This window comes from Aedes albopictus, chromosome 3 (genome assembly GCF_035046485.1).
Source record: "Aedes albopictus strain Foshan chromosome 3, AalbF5, whole genome shotgun sequence".
NCBI classification, from domain to species: domain Eukaryota; kingdom Metazoa; phylum Arthropoda; class Insecta; order Diptera; family Culicidae; genus Aedes; species Aedes albopictus.
Genome location: NC_085138.1, coordinates 141,730,560 through 141,749,424, shown reverse-complemented (window position 1 = coordinate 141,749,424; position 18,865 = coordinate 141,730,560). Strand labels below are relative to the sequence as shown.

The following is an 18,865-nucleotide window of genomic DNA, read 5'->3' as shown; positions in this document are numbered from 1 at the left end:
CCATTCCGGTCACGGAAAAATAATGCACTGAACGAAAATTACTTGAGAGATTCCGTTTGAAGTGCATACCTCGCATTAGTTTACTTCCTAAATATTTTCTAAATGCTTCATGCTTTTGCTTCGGTAAAACCTTAGTGAAGCCATCCGCGAGCTGTTGCTGCGTAATGCAACGCAACTTTTCCTTTCTCCGGACTGTCCTTCACGAAATGGTATCTTATTGAAACATGTTTGGCTTTTGGGTTGAATCCTTCATTTTTTGCAATACATCTCTGATTGTACATATTCGTGAATTATTGTTGAGTCTGTTTGCGGATGTCCAAGTTCGCTCAGCAATCGACTTAACCAAATCGCTTTCTAGCACGCTAACGTAAGCGCGTTATATTCGGCTTCTAGGGACGAAAGCGCGACCGAACTTTGGGCTTTTTTCATCCAGCTTACCGCACCGTTGCCGTAGAAGAACACAAAACCCGTGGTTGAGCGCCTCGTTTGCCTATCATCAGCCCAGTCTGAATCGGTGTATCCTACTAGCTTCCAGTTAGCTTTTGCGCCATACCAGAGCTTCCAGTCCTTCGTTGTGTTGATGTACTGATGAACGCGTTTAGCTGCAGACCAGTCCATGTTATTCGGCTGACTAACCTTCCTTCCAAGCAGACCAACACACAACGGCAGGTCGAGTCGAGCATTGACGGCCTGATCTCTTTCGTTTGTCGGGTGAAGATCACTGCGTCCAGATTTTAGAACTATTGTGATATACCCTTTTGATGTGAGGTACGCAAGTTATCTCAGTAACATGTTTGTCACTGAGATACCTTGGTATCGACTGAATTCAAGACCATCTATTATTGATTAATAGAGATCCTGAGTTACAGTATGTGACTCCCCCATTCTGGCGAGACTAGCTTTATGAAGCCAACCACGTCCTTGGGAGATAAGATCCGTAGTCAGCAGGCCCTAAAAACTTTGAACCTACTTTGAACCTACGTTGGGTGAGTGCACTGCAATAGCAGAGGATGTGTTCTGATGTTTCCCTCTCCTCGTTACAGAAGCGGCAGTTTGAGGTTTGGATTGCTCCGATCTTTTATAGATGATATCTGCAGGGGCAGTGTCCAGTTATTAGACCGGTGTAGATGTTGAGATCCCTTTTGTTGAGACCTAATAGTTGTTGGGTTTTCTTGGGATTAATCGTTACGAGCCTTTTGGATTTGCTCGTATGGGGAAGTGCATTCCAGTTTGATGTGATTCGACTGACCATATATTTGTTCAGTTCCATTTTTACAGAGCAGTCTGAGATCCCGCAGAAGGGCTTAGGGCCAATGAACCTTTCATTAGATCCATTCATCAGCAATCTCGTTTCCCTCTAGACCCGTATGCCCTGGGATCCAATATAGGTAGACTCGATTGCGCATGGATAAGTTTTTCAAAGCCAGAATGCATTCCCACACTAGCTTTGAGTTACAGGTGTAGTTATTAAGCGACTTAAGTGCCGCTTGGCTGTCAGAGAAAATACATATTTTTGCAAACCTATACTTTCTCCTCAGGCATAATAACACGCATTCTGATATTGCATATATTTCCGCCTGAAACACTGACTGTGTCCTAAGTGGACAGAGATTTTTGTTCTAGGGCCATAGATTCCGGAGCCTGTCAGATTATTTATTTTTGAACCATCTGTGAAGAAATTTATAGAGCTTATTGGAACGCTGGGTCCACCTCCTTCCCACTCCTGGCGGGAAGGAATGAACACATCCTAAGGTAAGTCATAATTGACTACCGTTTTCATCCAGTCACTACACATTCCTATTGCGGGATGTATGGCAAATTTATTTAATATGCTGAGGTGACCCGTAAGGTCTTCCGACAGCAGTGTTTTTGTTCTCTTTAACCTTAGAGCACTTTTTTCCGCTTCCAGCTTTATGAATTGATCTAACCGGGGCAGGTGAAGCATTGCGTCTAGGGCCAAAGTGGGTGCACTACAAACAACACCAGTGATGGCTATGCAAGCGGTGCGTTGGATTTTGTTGAGCTTAGCCCTTGCAGCAGTCTCATTAGTTTTAGGCAACCAGACAAGGGAAGCGTAAGTAGTCCTGGGACGGACAATAGTTTTATATATCCACATGATCATACGGCCAGATACAAAAGCGCTCCGACCAAGCTACGGTTAAACGATAGATCCTCGAAGGGATTACTATCCAGATTGTCCAAGGTATACCCGGTATCCATCGGGGTCTTAACCGGTCGAGAATCTTCCATTTTGAGCTTTCGGACTAAGCTTTCTATGTACGCCGTCAATCTCAGGGTGTAACATCCACGCTCCTTCAGTATCTCGTTCCCCAGAAAGTGACGCAAGGTGCCGAGTGAAGTCATACCGAACCGTTGACGCAGGCTTTGAAATACGCGGTCGATCTCCCAATCGCTAGTATTTCCGATAATCAAATCGTCTGCATAGACCAGAAGGTAAGCGACACATTTCTCGCGGCGTATGTAGAGCCGTAGAGGTATGCATCCGAATCACACGGCTCGAACTGCAAGTCAAGGAGAGCAGCATGTAGGACTTTGTGCTTACACCTTGCAGACTGGTGCAAGCCGTAAATGCTTCCGCAGCCGACACACGAAGTTCTCATTTCCCTTCTTGGCGAATCCGGGAGGCTGGCCCATATACAGCTCCTCCTCAATTTTACATTTTACCGTTAAGTTACGCTGTTTTTACGTCGTACTGCTTCAATAGCGGCTGCTCCTGTCCAGCTATCGCCAACAGTACACGCAATGTCGTCTGCCGCGTTACTAGTGCGAAGACCTCCGTATAATCCACTCCAGCTAACTGAGTATACCCCTGAGCCACTATGCGAGCTTTGTGCTTGACTACCTTGCCAGTATCATCACGTTTCAGTTTATACACCCACTTTGCACTAATATACGTGAAAAATCCGTTGTGATAAACGTGAACAGGCAAACGTAAATATGAGAACAGGCAAATATAGGGTCTTGTACCATTTGGGCAGGTGTACCTATTTTGGGCACTTGCCGCTATAACTAAGTCAATTTCAAACCGATTGATTTGAAATTTTGTACAGAGTTAGATACTGTACCTGCCTAACTCTATACAAAATTTCAAATCAATCGGTTTGAAATTGACTTAGTTATAGCGGCAAGTGCCCAAAATAGGTACACCTGCCCAAATGGTACAAGACCCTACACCGTGAACTAAAACTAGTTCTAGCTGTCAATATAGGCGTTCTAGAGACCGTAATATCTAGTTCACGGTGTACATTTCTTGCTATGCATAGTTCTCGTTTGTTCCCGTTGTCGTGACTGAGAGTGCACGTATATCAGAACGTTTTTTTTTGCGTGTACCGTCTACCCCCGTTGGTTTGAACGACACCTCATGCAAACCAACGGGGTTCATTTTTAATTTGAACTTCTAGTAACCCTGAGGGCATCGAAAAACACACTGGTGGTAACCCTTTTTGCTGTTTTGTTTTGATTCTGCGTTCCGTTTCACCCCGTTCCATGAGCAGAATGACGTTTGAACCATTTTTAGTTTGAACGATGTGCAGATTAGAGGGGGTCAAATTAAAAAGCGTTCAGATTAGATAAGGTCAAACCAACGGGGGTAGGCGGTATAGGCTTCTTGCCAGCCGGTAGTCGCACAAGATCCCATGTTTTGTTCACTGCATGAGCTTTTAGTTCATCGTCCACTATAGCACTATCCATTCTGGGATCATCATTGCTTATTTAAAGTCACGAGGTTTTTCACCACTTGTCTCACCACAAAATCATCATAGCGTTTCGGTAGTACTCCACGAGTACGCCGCTCTGCCCTTTCCAGCACTTCACTTCCGGCGGGATCTTCTTTGAATCCATTAAAGTCACTTTCCAACGTATCGTTCGCATCATCGTACACTGATTGCTGTTCTTCTTCACGCACTTCATTCCGGTCGACGTTGCGTTGTTTCGAATCAAAACTTTCTCATCATCTTCTTGATCAGCAGGCTGCGTCGGCAGCGTCTCCTCTTCTCGGTTTTTAGCGAGGGTTTCCTTACGCCTCTCCTCCAGTTGCTCGGATCCGTTACCACCGAGCTCCAAGAATTTGGCGTCCCGGCTGATGACGAAAGAAGTCAACGAAACGAGTGGTTCCACGAGTAGCGCAGAGCGACGACGGCTTCGCGCTTCAAGCCGCAATATGCAGGGATAAGGACGGGTGCCTCTTGACGGACGGACGTGAGATGATCGAAAAGTGCAAGCAGCACTTCGATGAGCACCTCGCAGGCATGGAAATAATCGTTCACGATTCATTCATTTCGAGCTCTCTCGCAAACATTCTCGCGGAACGAAACACAATCCCAGCAATCCTGTACATAGTGTGTTACGCACTCAGGCGAATGAAGGAGAAAAGCAAATACACGAAAATTATGGCAGCGTTCATCGTTGTTCACGTTCACCCGTTGACTCATTCGGTACGGGACTGCAATCGCAAGGCGAATGTCTTGAAAGGATCACACGTGAATGCATTCCTTCAATCGCGGCGATTCTTTCGTTTCATTCGTCGTACTGCTGCTGATGCTGATGGTGCTAGTTTTATCTATCCCGTACAGGAGTACAGTACATTCTCAAAAAAAAAACAAATCAAAGAAAAAGCCGCAATGTATTTGTCAAAAGTGGTCAAATATTTATCGTTCAGGCAAATCAGGCACAAATCGGTGAGTTTGATCCTAATCAATGTCCCGGCGGCGCGGTAGACATGCATGCATTCAAGTACGGTAGAAGTATGTAGAAATATTTTCTGATAGAAAGCTAGCACATCTCATCATGATACATGGTACAATAGTAGATATATTTTACCGAATCAACCGTTTCCGGGTCGCACCATCTGCACAATGTCACCGCCAAGGTCAACGCATTTCCCCTCTTTGCCCTCGTACGACCAAGGAAATATAACACGAATAGACATGCTTTACCTTCCCATCTAGCAATAAATAAAGAAAACGCACCAAACCAGCAAAATAATATTGTCATAACAATCACGTGAATGCAATCTTTCATCACAGAGAACAGACATCCAAGTCCAGTTCCGAAACTGTGTAAGGAATTTAACGGCCATTTGAAATCGGCAACACAAGTGGCAATAGCGTGGCGCTGCAATCGGGTAATTTCCCATACTAATTGAATTCACCACTTGAAATGTTTCAATTCACCACTGACTGTGGCAATATGGTGTTTGGTGGCGTTCGTGTTGTCATCGTGTATTGGTTTGCAACCTTACTCAAGTAAAGATTCAAATCTTTACACAACCTTCCGAATGAAATTTGTTCTAGCCTGGATGTCTGTTCTCTGTGCTTTCATTCACACTGAATCTAAAATTTGATTCGTGTGTGAACGTTCGTGTAAAGATTCATTGAATCACGGCCCAACCGAAGAACCTCGATCGACATGATTCAATTGCTTCGGTGCCATTCTCTTTATGCAATCTTTCTTTCTGCAGTTCATTTGTATTGAGACTCGGTAGAGTTCATTGGAACGGTTTGATCCAACCGTGAGCGAACGATACAAAGCAATAAAAACAAAGAGCGCAGTTGGCAAGATGAATGTGAGTGAATGAATTTTCCCGTGCCTGAGCACCTGAATGGCATGAAGATAAAGACAAAGTAGTAGCGGTGGCAGACAGATTTTACACTGGAAATCTTTGTCAATTGGCATTCAGCAGGTGTTTAAGAATTTTTACAACTCTGATGTACCGTGCCATGCCCTAATACCGTGTGCCTCCTAATACCGTCTATTTGGCAAAAAACTCAATTATTTTACTAAGTGTATTACATTTTTAACTGAGTAACTAGTTTAATCATTAGCATATCAAACCTTCTCAAGTTAGGCGTGATAAATTTGGCACATATCTACAAAAACAAGCAATTAAAAATATTTACAGAATGTGAGTGCAAAGGACCAATACACGGTATTAGGGCATGGTTCCTTTTGTGTTCCAAATACCGTGTTTCGGCTAAAACTTGCAAACTGAAAATATTATTGATACCTTTTACTTTATGAATCAATTGTACAAACCTCTAGGCAACATTTGACGCACAGGTTCTTTTAAGTATAAATTTAGTATGATTTATATAATGATGATTCAAAGGACCACCAATGTATGCGGGTCACATACACGGTATTAGGAACAATGCTATGTTTTACAATTTTGATTTAAACAATGGTTTAAACATTTGGAATTCCATTAATCATATTTATTATACATAATACACACAATAAGCAATAATATAGCGTTTGTAAAATCAAGAAACATGGATTATTGATTTTTACAGGGCTCTTTGAAGTGACGAGCATCCTTAAGGTCACGGTATTAGGGCATGGCACGGTACCAGAAGACGGACATAAGCCAACCATATCCAATACTGAGGGAAGTTAAGGATGCTATTCACCAGTTCAAGTCCAGCAAAGTAGCTAGAAAGGATGGTATCTGTCCCAGTTGGTTCTGACTACTGGGAAACCGAACAACTACAGGAGGATGTTTCATTGCTTCCATTCAGAAGAAAGGCGACCGTTTAGAATGTGAGAACTTTAAAGCGATCACCATTTTGAATACTGCCTATAAAGTGCTATCCCCAGATAATCTTCAATCATCTGTCTCTTAAAACGTTCTTGGGAAGTTATCAAGCTGGCTTTATCGATGTCTTGTCGACAACGGTCCAGATCTTCACCGTAAGGCAAATCCTCCATAAATGCCGTGAATACCAGGTCCCAACGCATCACCTGCTCATCGACTTCAAAGCGGCATATGACCTTACTCTTGTCTATTTAGCGTTGGAGGTTCCGTACCCGAGCAAAGTCCATCATCAAAATTACAGCAAATCGAAAACATGATTTCTATTCAGCAACAAATTGATATCACATTTTGATATCAGTTTTCGGTTTGCTGTCGTTTTAAATTAATGTAAATATTTAGTGTTAGAATAGTTCAAATTCTTTCAGTAAACAATGTAAAGTAATTGTAGTGATATATCGTTAGTGCAATTATATTATTGTGTTTATGATTTGATATCAACCGAAAAACTCTACATTTAACGATTTTTCATTTTGCTTGCGTTGATAACAAAAACTGTTATCAATTTGCTATCATCGATAACAGCAATTGTTTTCAATTAGCCGTCACAGGAACATTTTTTTTGCTCTCATTTTTGATGTTTTAATCATTAAAACGACCAAAACGACAACAATCTGAGTTATCAAAATGTGCAATATCACAACATCAAAATTAGTTTTCAATTTGCTAGCAGATTTTACTCTGGTAGCCTGTCCATCGTCGTCGATTCAAATTCTGTCTGTCACCCTTCCATTGCCATTGTTCAACTTGAGGAATAGTGCTCTCTCCACCTGGCAGCCACTATTGCATATTGTCTGTCAGCACGTTTCCATCACGGTTGTTGCACATGACGAGAGAAGGCGCTGTTTAAATCCGCACGTCATTTACAGTTCCGTAAAACTTGTGGACTGTCATCATCATCAAACAACTAGAGAACATGAACATACCTTCTACTGCCCATAGGTGTAGTACAATTTTTATTTTCGATTCCACGATTACAAGAGTCACTCTAGATAAGCTAACTTAAGTTACACTTCACGTTCGCGTTAGTCAATACAATAGTGCATTACTGCCTGTCTACTGGTAATAATAAAAAAAACCTAAAACAATAAATTGCATTCCGATATAGCTAAACGCCACAAACAGTTTTAGGTTAATATCAAGTTATAAAGCTAAGCAACTATACGCAGATAGAGAATAAATCTTTTAATTCAATGAGTTGTTTCATCATAACGTTCACTTGTTAGTTTTGTTTCGCGTGAATTTAATATTCTTTTTTTTTTGTTATGTAAATTTCACTAAGCCGTGAATGGGATGAAACTTAATCGCAACGAATTGTATTTAGGAAAGGAGCACTTTTCGATTGTTTTTTCATTCATTAAATATAGAAATAATTTACTCTTACTTATGGTTTCCAAAGGCCCGAATCGATTCAAGCTAAGTGTGTGATGATGGTGTTGTGCGCATGTTGTGAGTGTTGGTGAATTGAGGTTTGTGTGTGTGTGTTCGAGTGCATGTGAATGTGATAAGCTCTCTAAATTTCACTCGGGAAACTTGGAAAAAGGGATTGCACATTTGTCAGCCTGCCTGGAAATTGTTTGATTATTTGTTACAACAACAACGGTTTCCGGTTGATTTACGACACTTTTATTGCGATGCAATAAATTAAAATAAGTTACCTTCCTGATTACAAATTATTCGGAGCTTTGAGAACTAGACGGAACATCTATTTGGGTTTTTAGTGATTTCGTTTATTTTAGTAGTACGGTAGAGTTATTATTTTGTAAGTTAATTATTTTGTCATATTGTTTTTAGCTACACTTAAATCGGTACGCTTACTAATTTGGTTTGAGTTTCAACATGCTGTTTCTACATGTTTAAATCTTATTACGCTACATCGATAGAAGCTGTATCAAATCAACGCGCGCCGTTTTGGAGACACCTTCGATATCCCCCACACTCACTCCAGGATATGAAGAGTTATGGTCTGTTACTTAGTAGGTTATCTGAGTTTGTTCCAGTATTATCATTAATTTGGTTTCGTGATCTTAGCTCTCTAAAACCGAGGTCGGTACGCTTGATTGGTAATAAATAATTTGTCGATTTTTGGAAGAATCCATTGTCCATTATCTACCAGAGTATAGTAACTTGGAGACCGATTGGTTTACCAGAAACCGGATGATTTGCCACCGGGTGGATTCTTCACGCGGATGCATGCACGATTGCCGCTGGTGTCCATTTCCTCTGCGAATAGAATAAAAGGAATTTGATTAAAATAATGACAACTGTTGGAGAAATAATTGACTGAGTACTTGTAAAGTTTTTAAGATATGTTGGGATAGGCAGATGGATTTCATAATGAATGAAAGGTGGAAGTCACACTACGATGAACATCTGATAGTACAAAAATAAAGGACCAAAACAGAATATGTTATCATAGGTTAAAATTACATCGATATTGTTAAGGAAGTTAACATTGCAATGCATTGGAGCGGCCATCAAAACTTCCGTTTTAGGAATATTAGAGACAGTTGAGTTCGCCATCCGCAAGATGTTGCAGAAATGCCGCGACTACAACGTGCCCACACATCACTTGTTCATCGATTTTAAATTGGCGTATGATACAATCGATCGAGACCAGCTATGGCAGATTATGCACGAATACGGATTCCCGGATAAACTGATATGTTTGATCAAGGCGACGATGGATCGAGTGATGTGTGTAGTTCGAGTATCAGGGTGCCTTCGAATCTCGCAGAAGGTTACGGCAAGGTGATGGCCTTTCGTGCTTGCTGTTCAACATTGCTTTTGAGGGTGAAATAAGGAGAGCCACAGAGAACAGACACCCAAGTCTAGTTCCGAAACTGTGTAAGGAATTTAACGGCCATTTGAAATCGGCAACACAAGTGGCAATAGGAGGCAATCAGTGAAGTACTAGATTGAAAGTAGTGAGCTGGATTTTTGTATGGTGAGATGATCAATTCTCCATTTCTGCAATGAAATGGTGCAAACAGCGTAGGTTATATGATTTATTGGCTAATTTGTTGCTGTTTGAGCAAAAGTACGAATAAGTGTGTTGTTGTATTATTTTTTCCTGCAACTTCAACAACACAGTTATCCAAACTTTTGCTCAAACAGCCTCAAATTAGTCAATAAATAATATAACCCACGCTGTTTGCACCATTTCATTGCAGAAATGGAGAATTGATCATCTCACCATACAAAAATCCAGCTCACTACTTTCAATCTAGTACTTCACTGATTGCCTCCTATAGCGTGGCACTTACTTAATCTTACTCAAGCAAAGATTCAAATCCTTACACAATTTTCTGAATGAAATTTGTTCTAACCTGAATGTCTGTTCTCTGTGGGAGAGCGGTGACAAACACGAGTGGAACGATTTTCACGAAGTCTGTTCAGCTGCTTGGTTTCGCTGATGATATTGATATTATTGCTCGTAAATTTGAGACGATTGCGGAAACTTTCATCCGACTATGAAGCCAGATGAAGTCGTTAATGTATCGAAGACTAATTACATGATGGCCACGCCCGCCACACCGAATTTCTATCGACAGTGATGAAATCGAGGTGGTAGAAGAATTCGTGTACTTGGGATCACTGGAGACCGCCGATAACGACACAAGACACCAGCAGGATATCGAGCTTACTTTGGACCCCGCAGAACTCTACGATCGAACAAAATTCGCCGTCACACGAAGTTAACTATATCTACAAAACGCTGAGACCTCTATAAGATCCTTTATAAGCACAAAACATGGACTCTATGTCATGTTGCGTCATTCGACCGGTACAAGAAGACGTGGTGCGCAGCGAGCTAGGTGGGTCGACCAAGTGGAGGACGATCTGCGGACCCTTCGTAGAGTGCGGAACCGGAGACGCACAGCCATGGATCGAGTAGAATGGAGGCGACTGCATATCAGAGGACACTCAGGCCTTAGTCTGATCGGTAAGGTAAGGTAAGAGACAGTGTGGCAAGAGGTCGATTAGTCCCGTAACGTGCGTAGATTACCTTAGAATGGTGCGTTACGGCGTAAAATCTACCACATCAAATTTTGATCTTGCTATTTTCCTGCCTGGAGTAACCAGCCAGTTATTTAGGAACAACTCATGATCAATGTTTGATGTACTTTTTTATTGTCTGTGATTTATTTGTGAGTTTTAGATTTACTGCTAATTCACGTTTCAAGTCAGGGTCATTTTTTATTTCAGTATTTCAACCGAACACTCCACCTGCAATTAAGCCGACAAAGCAACCCGGGCGAACTAAGCAGACAGCTGATTTGAAGCAGCCCAACGTACAGGCACCTTGACTAAACGTAAGCATTGGACCACGGTGTACTAGATTTAGAAGGTGATACATTCCGGAAATTTGACAGTTTTTGATGACATAATTCAAATCGTTCTAAGGCGTGAACAAAATTATCTAGTACACCACATCAATTTGATCAACGTTGAAGGACGATAAGAACGTCGTCACATGTTTTCGTCCAAAATTGTTGTCTACATACACCCAAAACAAAGCGCGCATATTTTAGGAGAAAACGCGCACGCTGCAAGCGCAAAAGTAGCTTGTCGGCGGTAGAAGCACTTTTCCGCGCTTATTTGATGGTGCGCCTGCGCGCACAAAAATTCGAGTAGTATTTTTGACCACACATTGACAAACTGCAATGTGTGGGTACCATCGGTTGCTATGCTGTTGTGAATGTATTAGTGCGCATTAGCTTTTGGGTCACCAATACATACAAAACGTGCATATGTATTAGTAAGCATAAAATTGAGAATGTGTGAGTGTTCGAGATCGAGCGGAATGACAGCGGTTTGTTTTGGTTGCAAAACGGACGGCCGCCGTCGTCCCGCAAGGGCGTTTTTGGTTTATTTTTGCTTGCCCGTTCGGAAGTTAGGACTCGTCGGCAGTGATTTTGTTTGATTTTCCGCTGTGCGACTCCGGTTTGTGACCCGTACCGGAACACGGTCCGTCGTACGCGTCGGGTGTAAATGCCCGTTTGCCATCCGCGAGTGTGAGGAATTGGATGGGAAAGGCCGAATTTCGGCTAATCAGCAGCAGAAGCACACCTCTAGCATCGATCCCCCGGCAGCAGTAAAACAGAGCGGAGGAAAAAAAAATAAGGATTGAGGACAAAGTGACACTTACAGATTTGGAATATCGGATCGAACAAATAAACGAGTGCAAACAATGACCGAAACCCAAGTGAAAACCCTGTGTGATAAGGCGAAGACAATTTTGGCAAAGGAGTCAAATGTACAGGAGATAAAATGTCCGGTGTCAGTTTGTGCACGGCCAGTTGGACGACCTGATGGAGCTCTTGCGGATAAGCGGACGATCGCCGGACACTAATTACCCAATCAAAACAGTGATGCTACTGGTGGCGCTAAAGGTTCGATAGCGTGAGAGAATCACAATCCTGCGCGGTAATCACGAGTCCCGCCAAACCAACAGGTGTACGGCTTCTACGATGAGTGTTTACGGAAGTACGGCAACCCGAACGTTTGAAAGTATTTTACCAACCTGTTTGATCATCTCCCGCTGACGGCCTGGTCGACGGTCAAATTTTCTATTTGCATGGCCATCTCAGTCCCTCGATCGACACGCTGGACCACATCCGGGCGTTGGACAGATTGCGGTAAGTACCTCACGAGGGACCCATGTGTGATCTCCTTTGGTCCGATCCGGATAACCGGAGCGGCTGGAGCATATCGCCACGAGGTGCTGGTTACACTTTCGGCCAGGTCATTTCGGAACTTTCAATCACTCAAACGGTCTGACGTTGGTATCTCGGGCGTATCAGCTTGTCATGGAAGGCTACAACTGGTACCACGATCGTAATGTCGTTTAACACTATTCTCTGCACCAAACTACTGTTATGGATGCGGTAACCAGGCAACATTAGGGTAAACGTACCAATAGTGGTGCAATTAGTAGCTCCTGATAGTAAAATAATTGACTAAAATTGATAATACCACAAAACAAGAAGTCTGAAAACGTTAATCGGTAGTTTTTCATTTAAATTTGATAGGAAAAAGGTAAGAACCATCGTTCATTTGAGTTCATTCTAATAAATCACTTGCACCAAAAGGTATACGGTTCCCATTATGGAGGTAAAATTTTACATTGGTTCCTATAGTGGCGTTTCCATTGAATTCTTATGGGACCCACCACTATAGGAACACAACCACCACTATAGGTGCAATGGAGCAAAACACATAAGGAAAATAATTGTTTAATAGGTTTTTCGACGAATCCTGAACAAAAGTTTGAATTAATGTTATTAATTAAGTATAATGCATCTATTAAAAATGTCATTTGCAAGCTTTTTGGTCGAAATAGTGCTAATTTAACACTACTACCATTTTTGATACTACCTGCACTAAGGAAGCTTTTACCCTAATGGATTTAGACAATTTTTGGAAGTTTTCATTCCTACAGTTTGATCCAGTTCCACGTTGCCTCACGTGACCAAAAGAACACCGGACTATTTCCTTCAAGAATATCATTATAACCAAATTAACCCTAGTAGGATTTTGGGATCAATATGATCCAGATAAGCTCGCTGAACGTACACTACGCTTCCCATCATTTTTTTTTTGTCAATTTTACTTACCCTAAAAACTCAAAATTGACGTTTCATTAAAATTTGTGGGTGATCGTGGGTACCAACTTAAGTCAAATTGCATAAACACTCCATCTGGTACTGTCAGGGCGTTAACAGTTAACGCCCAAAATAACGTTTTAATCAAATTTCATGGATTCATCCATGAATTTCTTCAATACTTCATTACAAAATTTTCCAGAAATTCATCCAGAAATTCCTTCAGATTGGCTCACATACTTCTCCTTCAGTAATTCCTCAAGGAATTCCACCATTAATGCCTCCAAAAATTTCCTAAAGAATTTCTTCAGAAAAACCTACAGGAATTCTTTCAGGGATTTCTCCAGGAATTCCTTCCAGCATTCCTCCAGAAAACCCTGTTGGAATTTTTACCTAGATTAATCAATGAATTTCTTTAGAAATGACTCAAAAATTCCTCTATGAATTCCTTCAGAAACTTCTCTAGAAGTTGCTTCAGACATTCCCCCAGAAGTTCCTCCAGGAAGCTTCAAATATTTCTTCAAAAATTTCTCAAAGAATTCCTGCTGGAATTCCTCCTGTCAGTGCTCAAAGAATTTCTCCATAAATTACTCCAAAAGATCTTTCAGGAATTCTTATGAATATCCTCCAAAAATTTCTCCAGGATGCCTCAAATATTTCTCCAGAAATTCCTAAAAATAAATCCTCCAGGAAATCCTTAAAAAATTCCTCCAGAAATTCTTTTAGGAATTTCTCCATTAACTACATTAGCTCCTCCTCCAGGTGTTCCTCCAGAAATTCTTTCAGATTTTTTTCCAGGAATTCCTTCCAGGATTCATCCATAAATTTCTTCAAAAGTTCATCAAAAAATTCTCCAGAAATTCATTCAGGAATACCTTCAGATAGGCTCACGTACACTGTGCTGCATAATTGATCGGACAAACGCCGATTTTCATACAAAATGACCAAATTCGAGATGCTGTAACTATGGTTTGCTTTGATGGATTGAGCTCTATTTTTGACACGGAACTACAAATATGCTGAATGTGGTGTATACAAAGTATAAAATGTTTTCGTTCACAGGTCTGGGCGTGGCAAGGCGTTGAAAAAATTGCAACAGTGATCGGACAGCGGCACGCGTGTAAATCAAAGGGGTACCGCTGTCCGATCACTTTTGCAATATTTTCAATGCCTTGCCACGCCTAGACCTGTGAACGAAAACATTTTATACTTTGTATACACAAAATTCAGCATATTTGTAGTTCCGTGTCAAAAATTGAGCTCAATCCAACAAAGCAAACCATAGTTACAGCATCTTAAACTTGGCCATTTTGTATGAAAAACGGCGTTTGTCCGATCAATTATGCACCACAGTGTACTTCTCCTTCAGTAATTTCTCAAGGAATTCTATCATAAATTCCTCCAAAAATTACTCCAAAAGTTCTTTCAGGAATTCTTATAAAAATCCTCCAAAATTTCCTCCAGGAAGCCTCAAGTATTTCTCCAGAAATTCGTAAAAATAAATCTTCCAGGAAATCCTTAAAGAATTCCTCCAGAAATTCTTTTAGGAGTTTCTCCATTAACTACATTAGCTCCTCCAAAACATTCTTCAGGAATTCCTCCAGGTGTTCCTCCAGAAATACTTTCAGAATTTTCTCCAGGAATTTCTTCCGGGATTCATCCATAAATTTCTTCAAAAGTTCATCAAAAAATTCTCCAGAAATTCATTCAGGAATACCTTCAGATAGGCTGACATACTTTTCCTTCAGTAATTTCTCAAGGAATTCTACCATAAATTCCTCCAAAAATTCCTTCAGAAATTCCTCCAGAAATTCTTTTAGGAATTTTTCCAGGAATTCCTTCCGGGATTCATCCATAAATTTCTTCAAAAGTTCATCAAAAAATTCTCCATAAATTCATTCAGGAATACCTTCAGATAGGCTCACACACTTCTCCTTCAGTAATTTCTCAAGGAATTCTGCCATAAATTCCTCCAAAAATTCTTCAGAAATTCCTCCAGCAGTTCCTCCAGAAAATCTTTCAGGAATTTTTCCAGGAATTCCTTCCGGGATTCATCCATAAATTTCTTCAAAAGTTCATCAAAAAATTCTCCAGAAATTCATTCAGGAATACCTTCAGATAGGCTCAAAGACTTCTCCTTCAGTAATTTCTCAAGGAATTCTTCCATAAATTCCTCCAAAAATTCCTTCAGGAATGCCTCCAGGTGTTCCTCCAGATATTCTTTCAGCAATTTTTCCAGGAATCTCTTCCATGATATCCATACATTTCTTCAAAAGTTCATCAAAAAATTCTCTAAAAATGCATTCAGGAATACCTTCAGATAGGCTCACATACTTCTCCTTCAGTAATTTCTCAAGGAATTGTATCATAAATTCCTCCAAAAATTACTCCAAAAGTTCTTTCAGGAATTCTTACAAAAATCCTCCAAAATTTCCTCCAGGAAGCCTCAAATATTTCTTCAGAAATTCGTAAAAATAAATCCTCCAGGAAATCCTTAAAGAATTCCTCCAGAAGTTCTTTTAGGAATTTCTCCATTAACTACATTAGCTCCTCCAAAACATTTTTCAGGAATTCCTCTAGGTGTTCCTCCAGAAATACTTTCAGAATTTTTTCCAGGAATTCCTTCCTGGATTCATCCATAAATTTCTTCAAAAGTTAATCAAAAAATTCTCCAGAAATTCATTCAGGAATACCTTCAGATAGGCTCACGTACTTCTCCTTCAGTAATTTCTCAAGGAATTCTACCATAAATTCCTCCAAAAATTCCTTCAGGAATTCCTCCAGCTGTTCCTCCAGAAATTCTTTCAGGAATTTTTCCAGGAATTCCTTCCGGGATTCATCCATAAATTTCTTCAAAAGTTCATCAAAAAATTCTTCAGAAATTCATTCAGGAATACCTTCAGATAAACTCGCATACTTCTCCTTCAGTAATTTCTCAAGGAATTGTATCATAAATTCCTCCAAAAATTACTCCAAAAGTTCTTTCAGGAATTCTTATAAAAATCCTCCAAAATTTCCTCCAGGAAGCCTCAAATATTTCTTCAGAAATTCGTAAAAATAAATCCTCCAGGAAATCCTTAAAGAATTCCTCCAGAAATTCTTTTAGGAATTTCTCCATTAACTACATTAGCTCCTCCAAAACATTCTTCAGGAATTCCTCCAGGTGTTCCTCCAGAAATTCTTTCAGATTTTTTTTCCAGGAATTCCTTCCGGGATTCATCCATAAATTTCTTCAAAAGTTCATCAAAAAAATCTCCAGAAATTCATTCAGGAATACCTTCAGATAGGCTGACATACTTCTCCTTCAGTAATTTCTCAAGGAATTCTACCATAAATTCCTCCAAAAATTCCTTCAGGAATTCCTCCAGGTGTTCCTCCAGAATTTCTTTCAGGTTTTTTTCCAGGAATTCCTTCCGGGATTTATCCATAAATTTCTTCAAAAGTTCATCAAAAAATTCTCCAGAAATTCATTCAGGAATACCTTCAAATAGGCTCACATACTTCTCCTTCAGTAATTTCTCAAGGAATTCTATCATAAACTCCTCCAAAAATTACTCCAAAAGCTCTTTCAGGAATTCTTATGAAAATCCTCCAAAATTTCCTCCAGGAAGCCTCAAATATTTCTCAAGATATTTGTAAAAATAAATTCTCCAGGGAATCCTTAAAGAATTCCTCCAGGAATTCTTTTATTAATTTCTCCATTAACTACATTAGCTCCTCCAAAACATTCTTCAGAAATTCCTCCAGGTGTTCCTCCAGAAATTCTTTCAGGAATTTTTCCAGGAATTCCTTCCGGGATTCATCCATAAATTTCTTCAAAAGTTCATCAAAAAATTCTCCAGAAATTCATTCAGGAATACCTTCAGATAGGCTCAAAGACTTCTCCTTCAGTAATTTCTCAAGGAATTCTTCCATAAATTCCTCCAAAAATTCCTTCAGGAATGCCTCCAGGTGTGCTTCCAGAGATTATACCATGAATTTCTGCAGAAATTCCTCCAGGGGTTCCTACAGCAATTTCTCTATGAGTTGCTCCAGACATTCCTCCAGAAAGCCTGAAATATTTCTCCAGAAATTTCTTTAAGAATTCCTGTAAGAATTCCTTTAGCAATTCCTCAAAGAATTCTCCCATAAATTACTCCAAAAATTCTATCAAGAATTCTTTAGAAATGCCTCCAGAAATTTCTCCAAGGATTGCTCCAGGTAATCCTCTAGAAATATCTACCAGAATTCCACCAACATTTCCTCCAGAAAATCCTAAAGGAATTTCTCCCAAAACTCTTCCAGGAATTCCTCCAAGAATTTCTATAGAAATTTCTTCCGAGATTCATCCATGATTTTTTTTTCAGAATCTCATCAAAAAATTCTGCCAGGCATTCCATCAGAAATTCCTCGAAGATATCCATAAATTCATTCAGGAATACCTTCAGATAGGCTCACACACTTCTCCTTCAGTAATTTCTCAAGGAATTCTGCCATAAATTCCTCCAAAAATTCTTCAGAAATTCCTCCAGCAGTTCCTCCAGAAAATCTTTCAGGAATTTTTCCAGGAATTCCTTCCGGGATTCATCCATAAATTTCTTCAAAAGTTCATCAAAAAATTCTCCAGAAATTCATTTAGGAATACCTTCAGATAGGCTCAAAGACTTCTCCTTCAGTAATTTCTCAAGGAATTCTTCCATAAATTCCTCCAAAAATTCCTTCAGGAATGCCTCCAGGTGTTCCTCCAGATATTCTTTCAGCAATTTTTCCAGGAATCTCTTCCATGATATCCATACATTTCTTCAAAAGTTCATCAAAAAATTCTCTAAAAATGCATTCAGGAATACCTTCAGATAGGCTCACATACTTCTCCTTCAGTAATTTCTCAAGGAATTGTATCATAAATTCCTCCAAAAATTCCTCCAAAAGTTCTTTCAGGAATTCTTACAAAAATCCTCCAAAATTTCCTCCAGGAAGCCTCAAATATTTCTTCAGAAATTCGTAAAAATAAATCCTCCAGGAAATCCTTAAAGAATTCCTCCAGAAGTTCTTTTAGGAATTTCTCCATTAACTACATTAGCTCCTCCAAAACATTTTTCAGGAATTCCTCTAGGTGTTCCTCCAGAAATACTTTCAGAATTTTTTCCAGGAATTCCTTCCTGGATTCATCCATAAATTTCTTCAAAAGTTAATCAAAAAATTCTCCAGAAATTCATTCAGGAATACCTTCAGATAGGCTCACGTACTTCTCCTTCAGTAATTTCTCAAGGAATTCTACCATAAATTCCTCCAAAAATTCCTTCAGGAATTCCTCCAGCTGTTCCTCCAGAAATTCTTTCATGAATTTTTCCAGGAATTCCTTCCGGGATTCATCCATAAATTTCTTCAAAAGTTCATCAAAAAATTCTTCAGAAATTCATTCAGGAAAACCTTCATATAGGCTCGCATACTTCTCCTTCAGTAATTTCTCAAGGAATTGTATCATAAATTCCTCCAAAAATTACTCCAAAAGTTCTTTCAGGAATTCTTATGAAAATCCTCCAAAATTTCCTCCAGGAAGCCTCAAATATTTCTTCAGAAATTCGTAAAAATAAATCCTCCAGGAAATCCTTAAAGAATTCCTCCAGAAATTCTTTTAGGAATTTCTCCATTAACTACATTAGCTCCT

At 39.9% G+C, this 18,865-nt stretch overlaps 1 protein-coding gene and 1 pseudogene across 5 annotated transcripts in view; one reads left to right on the top strand and one right to left on the bottom strand.

Annotated features, from left to right (window-relative positions):
• Positions 1-7,533: 7,533 nt before the first annotated feature.
• Positions 7,534-18,865, bottom strand: part of LOC109424108 (dihydropyrimidinase) — a 138,305-nt gene continuing 126,973 nt past the window's right edge. For all 5 annotated transcript variants that reach the window (XM_029880135.2, XM_029880136.2, XM_062856928.1 and 2 more), the window contains one exon: positions 7,534-8,833. In XM_029880135.2, coding sequence (XP_029735995.1) covers positions 8,754-8,833 — 80 coding nt within the window. In that variant the 3' untranslated portion in view covers positions 7,534-8,753. The remainder of the gene's footprint in view (positions 8,834-18,865) is intronic.
• LOC134290010 (serine/threonine-protein phosphatase PP2A-like) lies at positions 8,840-18,423 on the top strand (annotated as a pseudogene).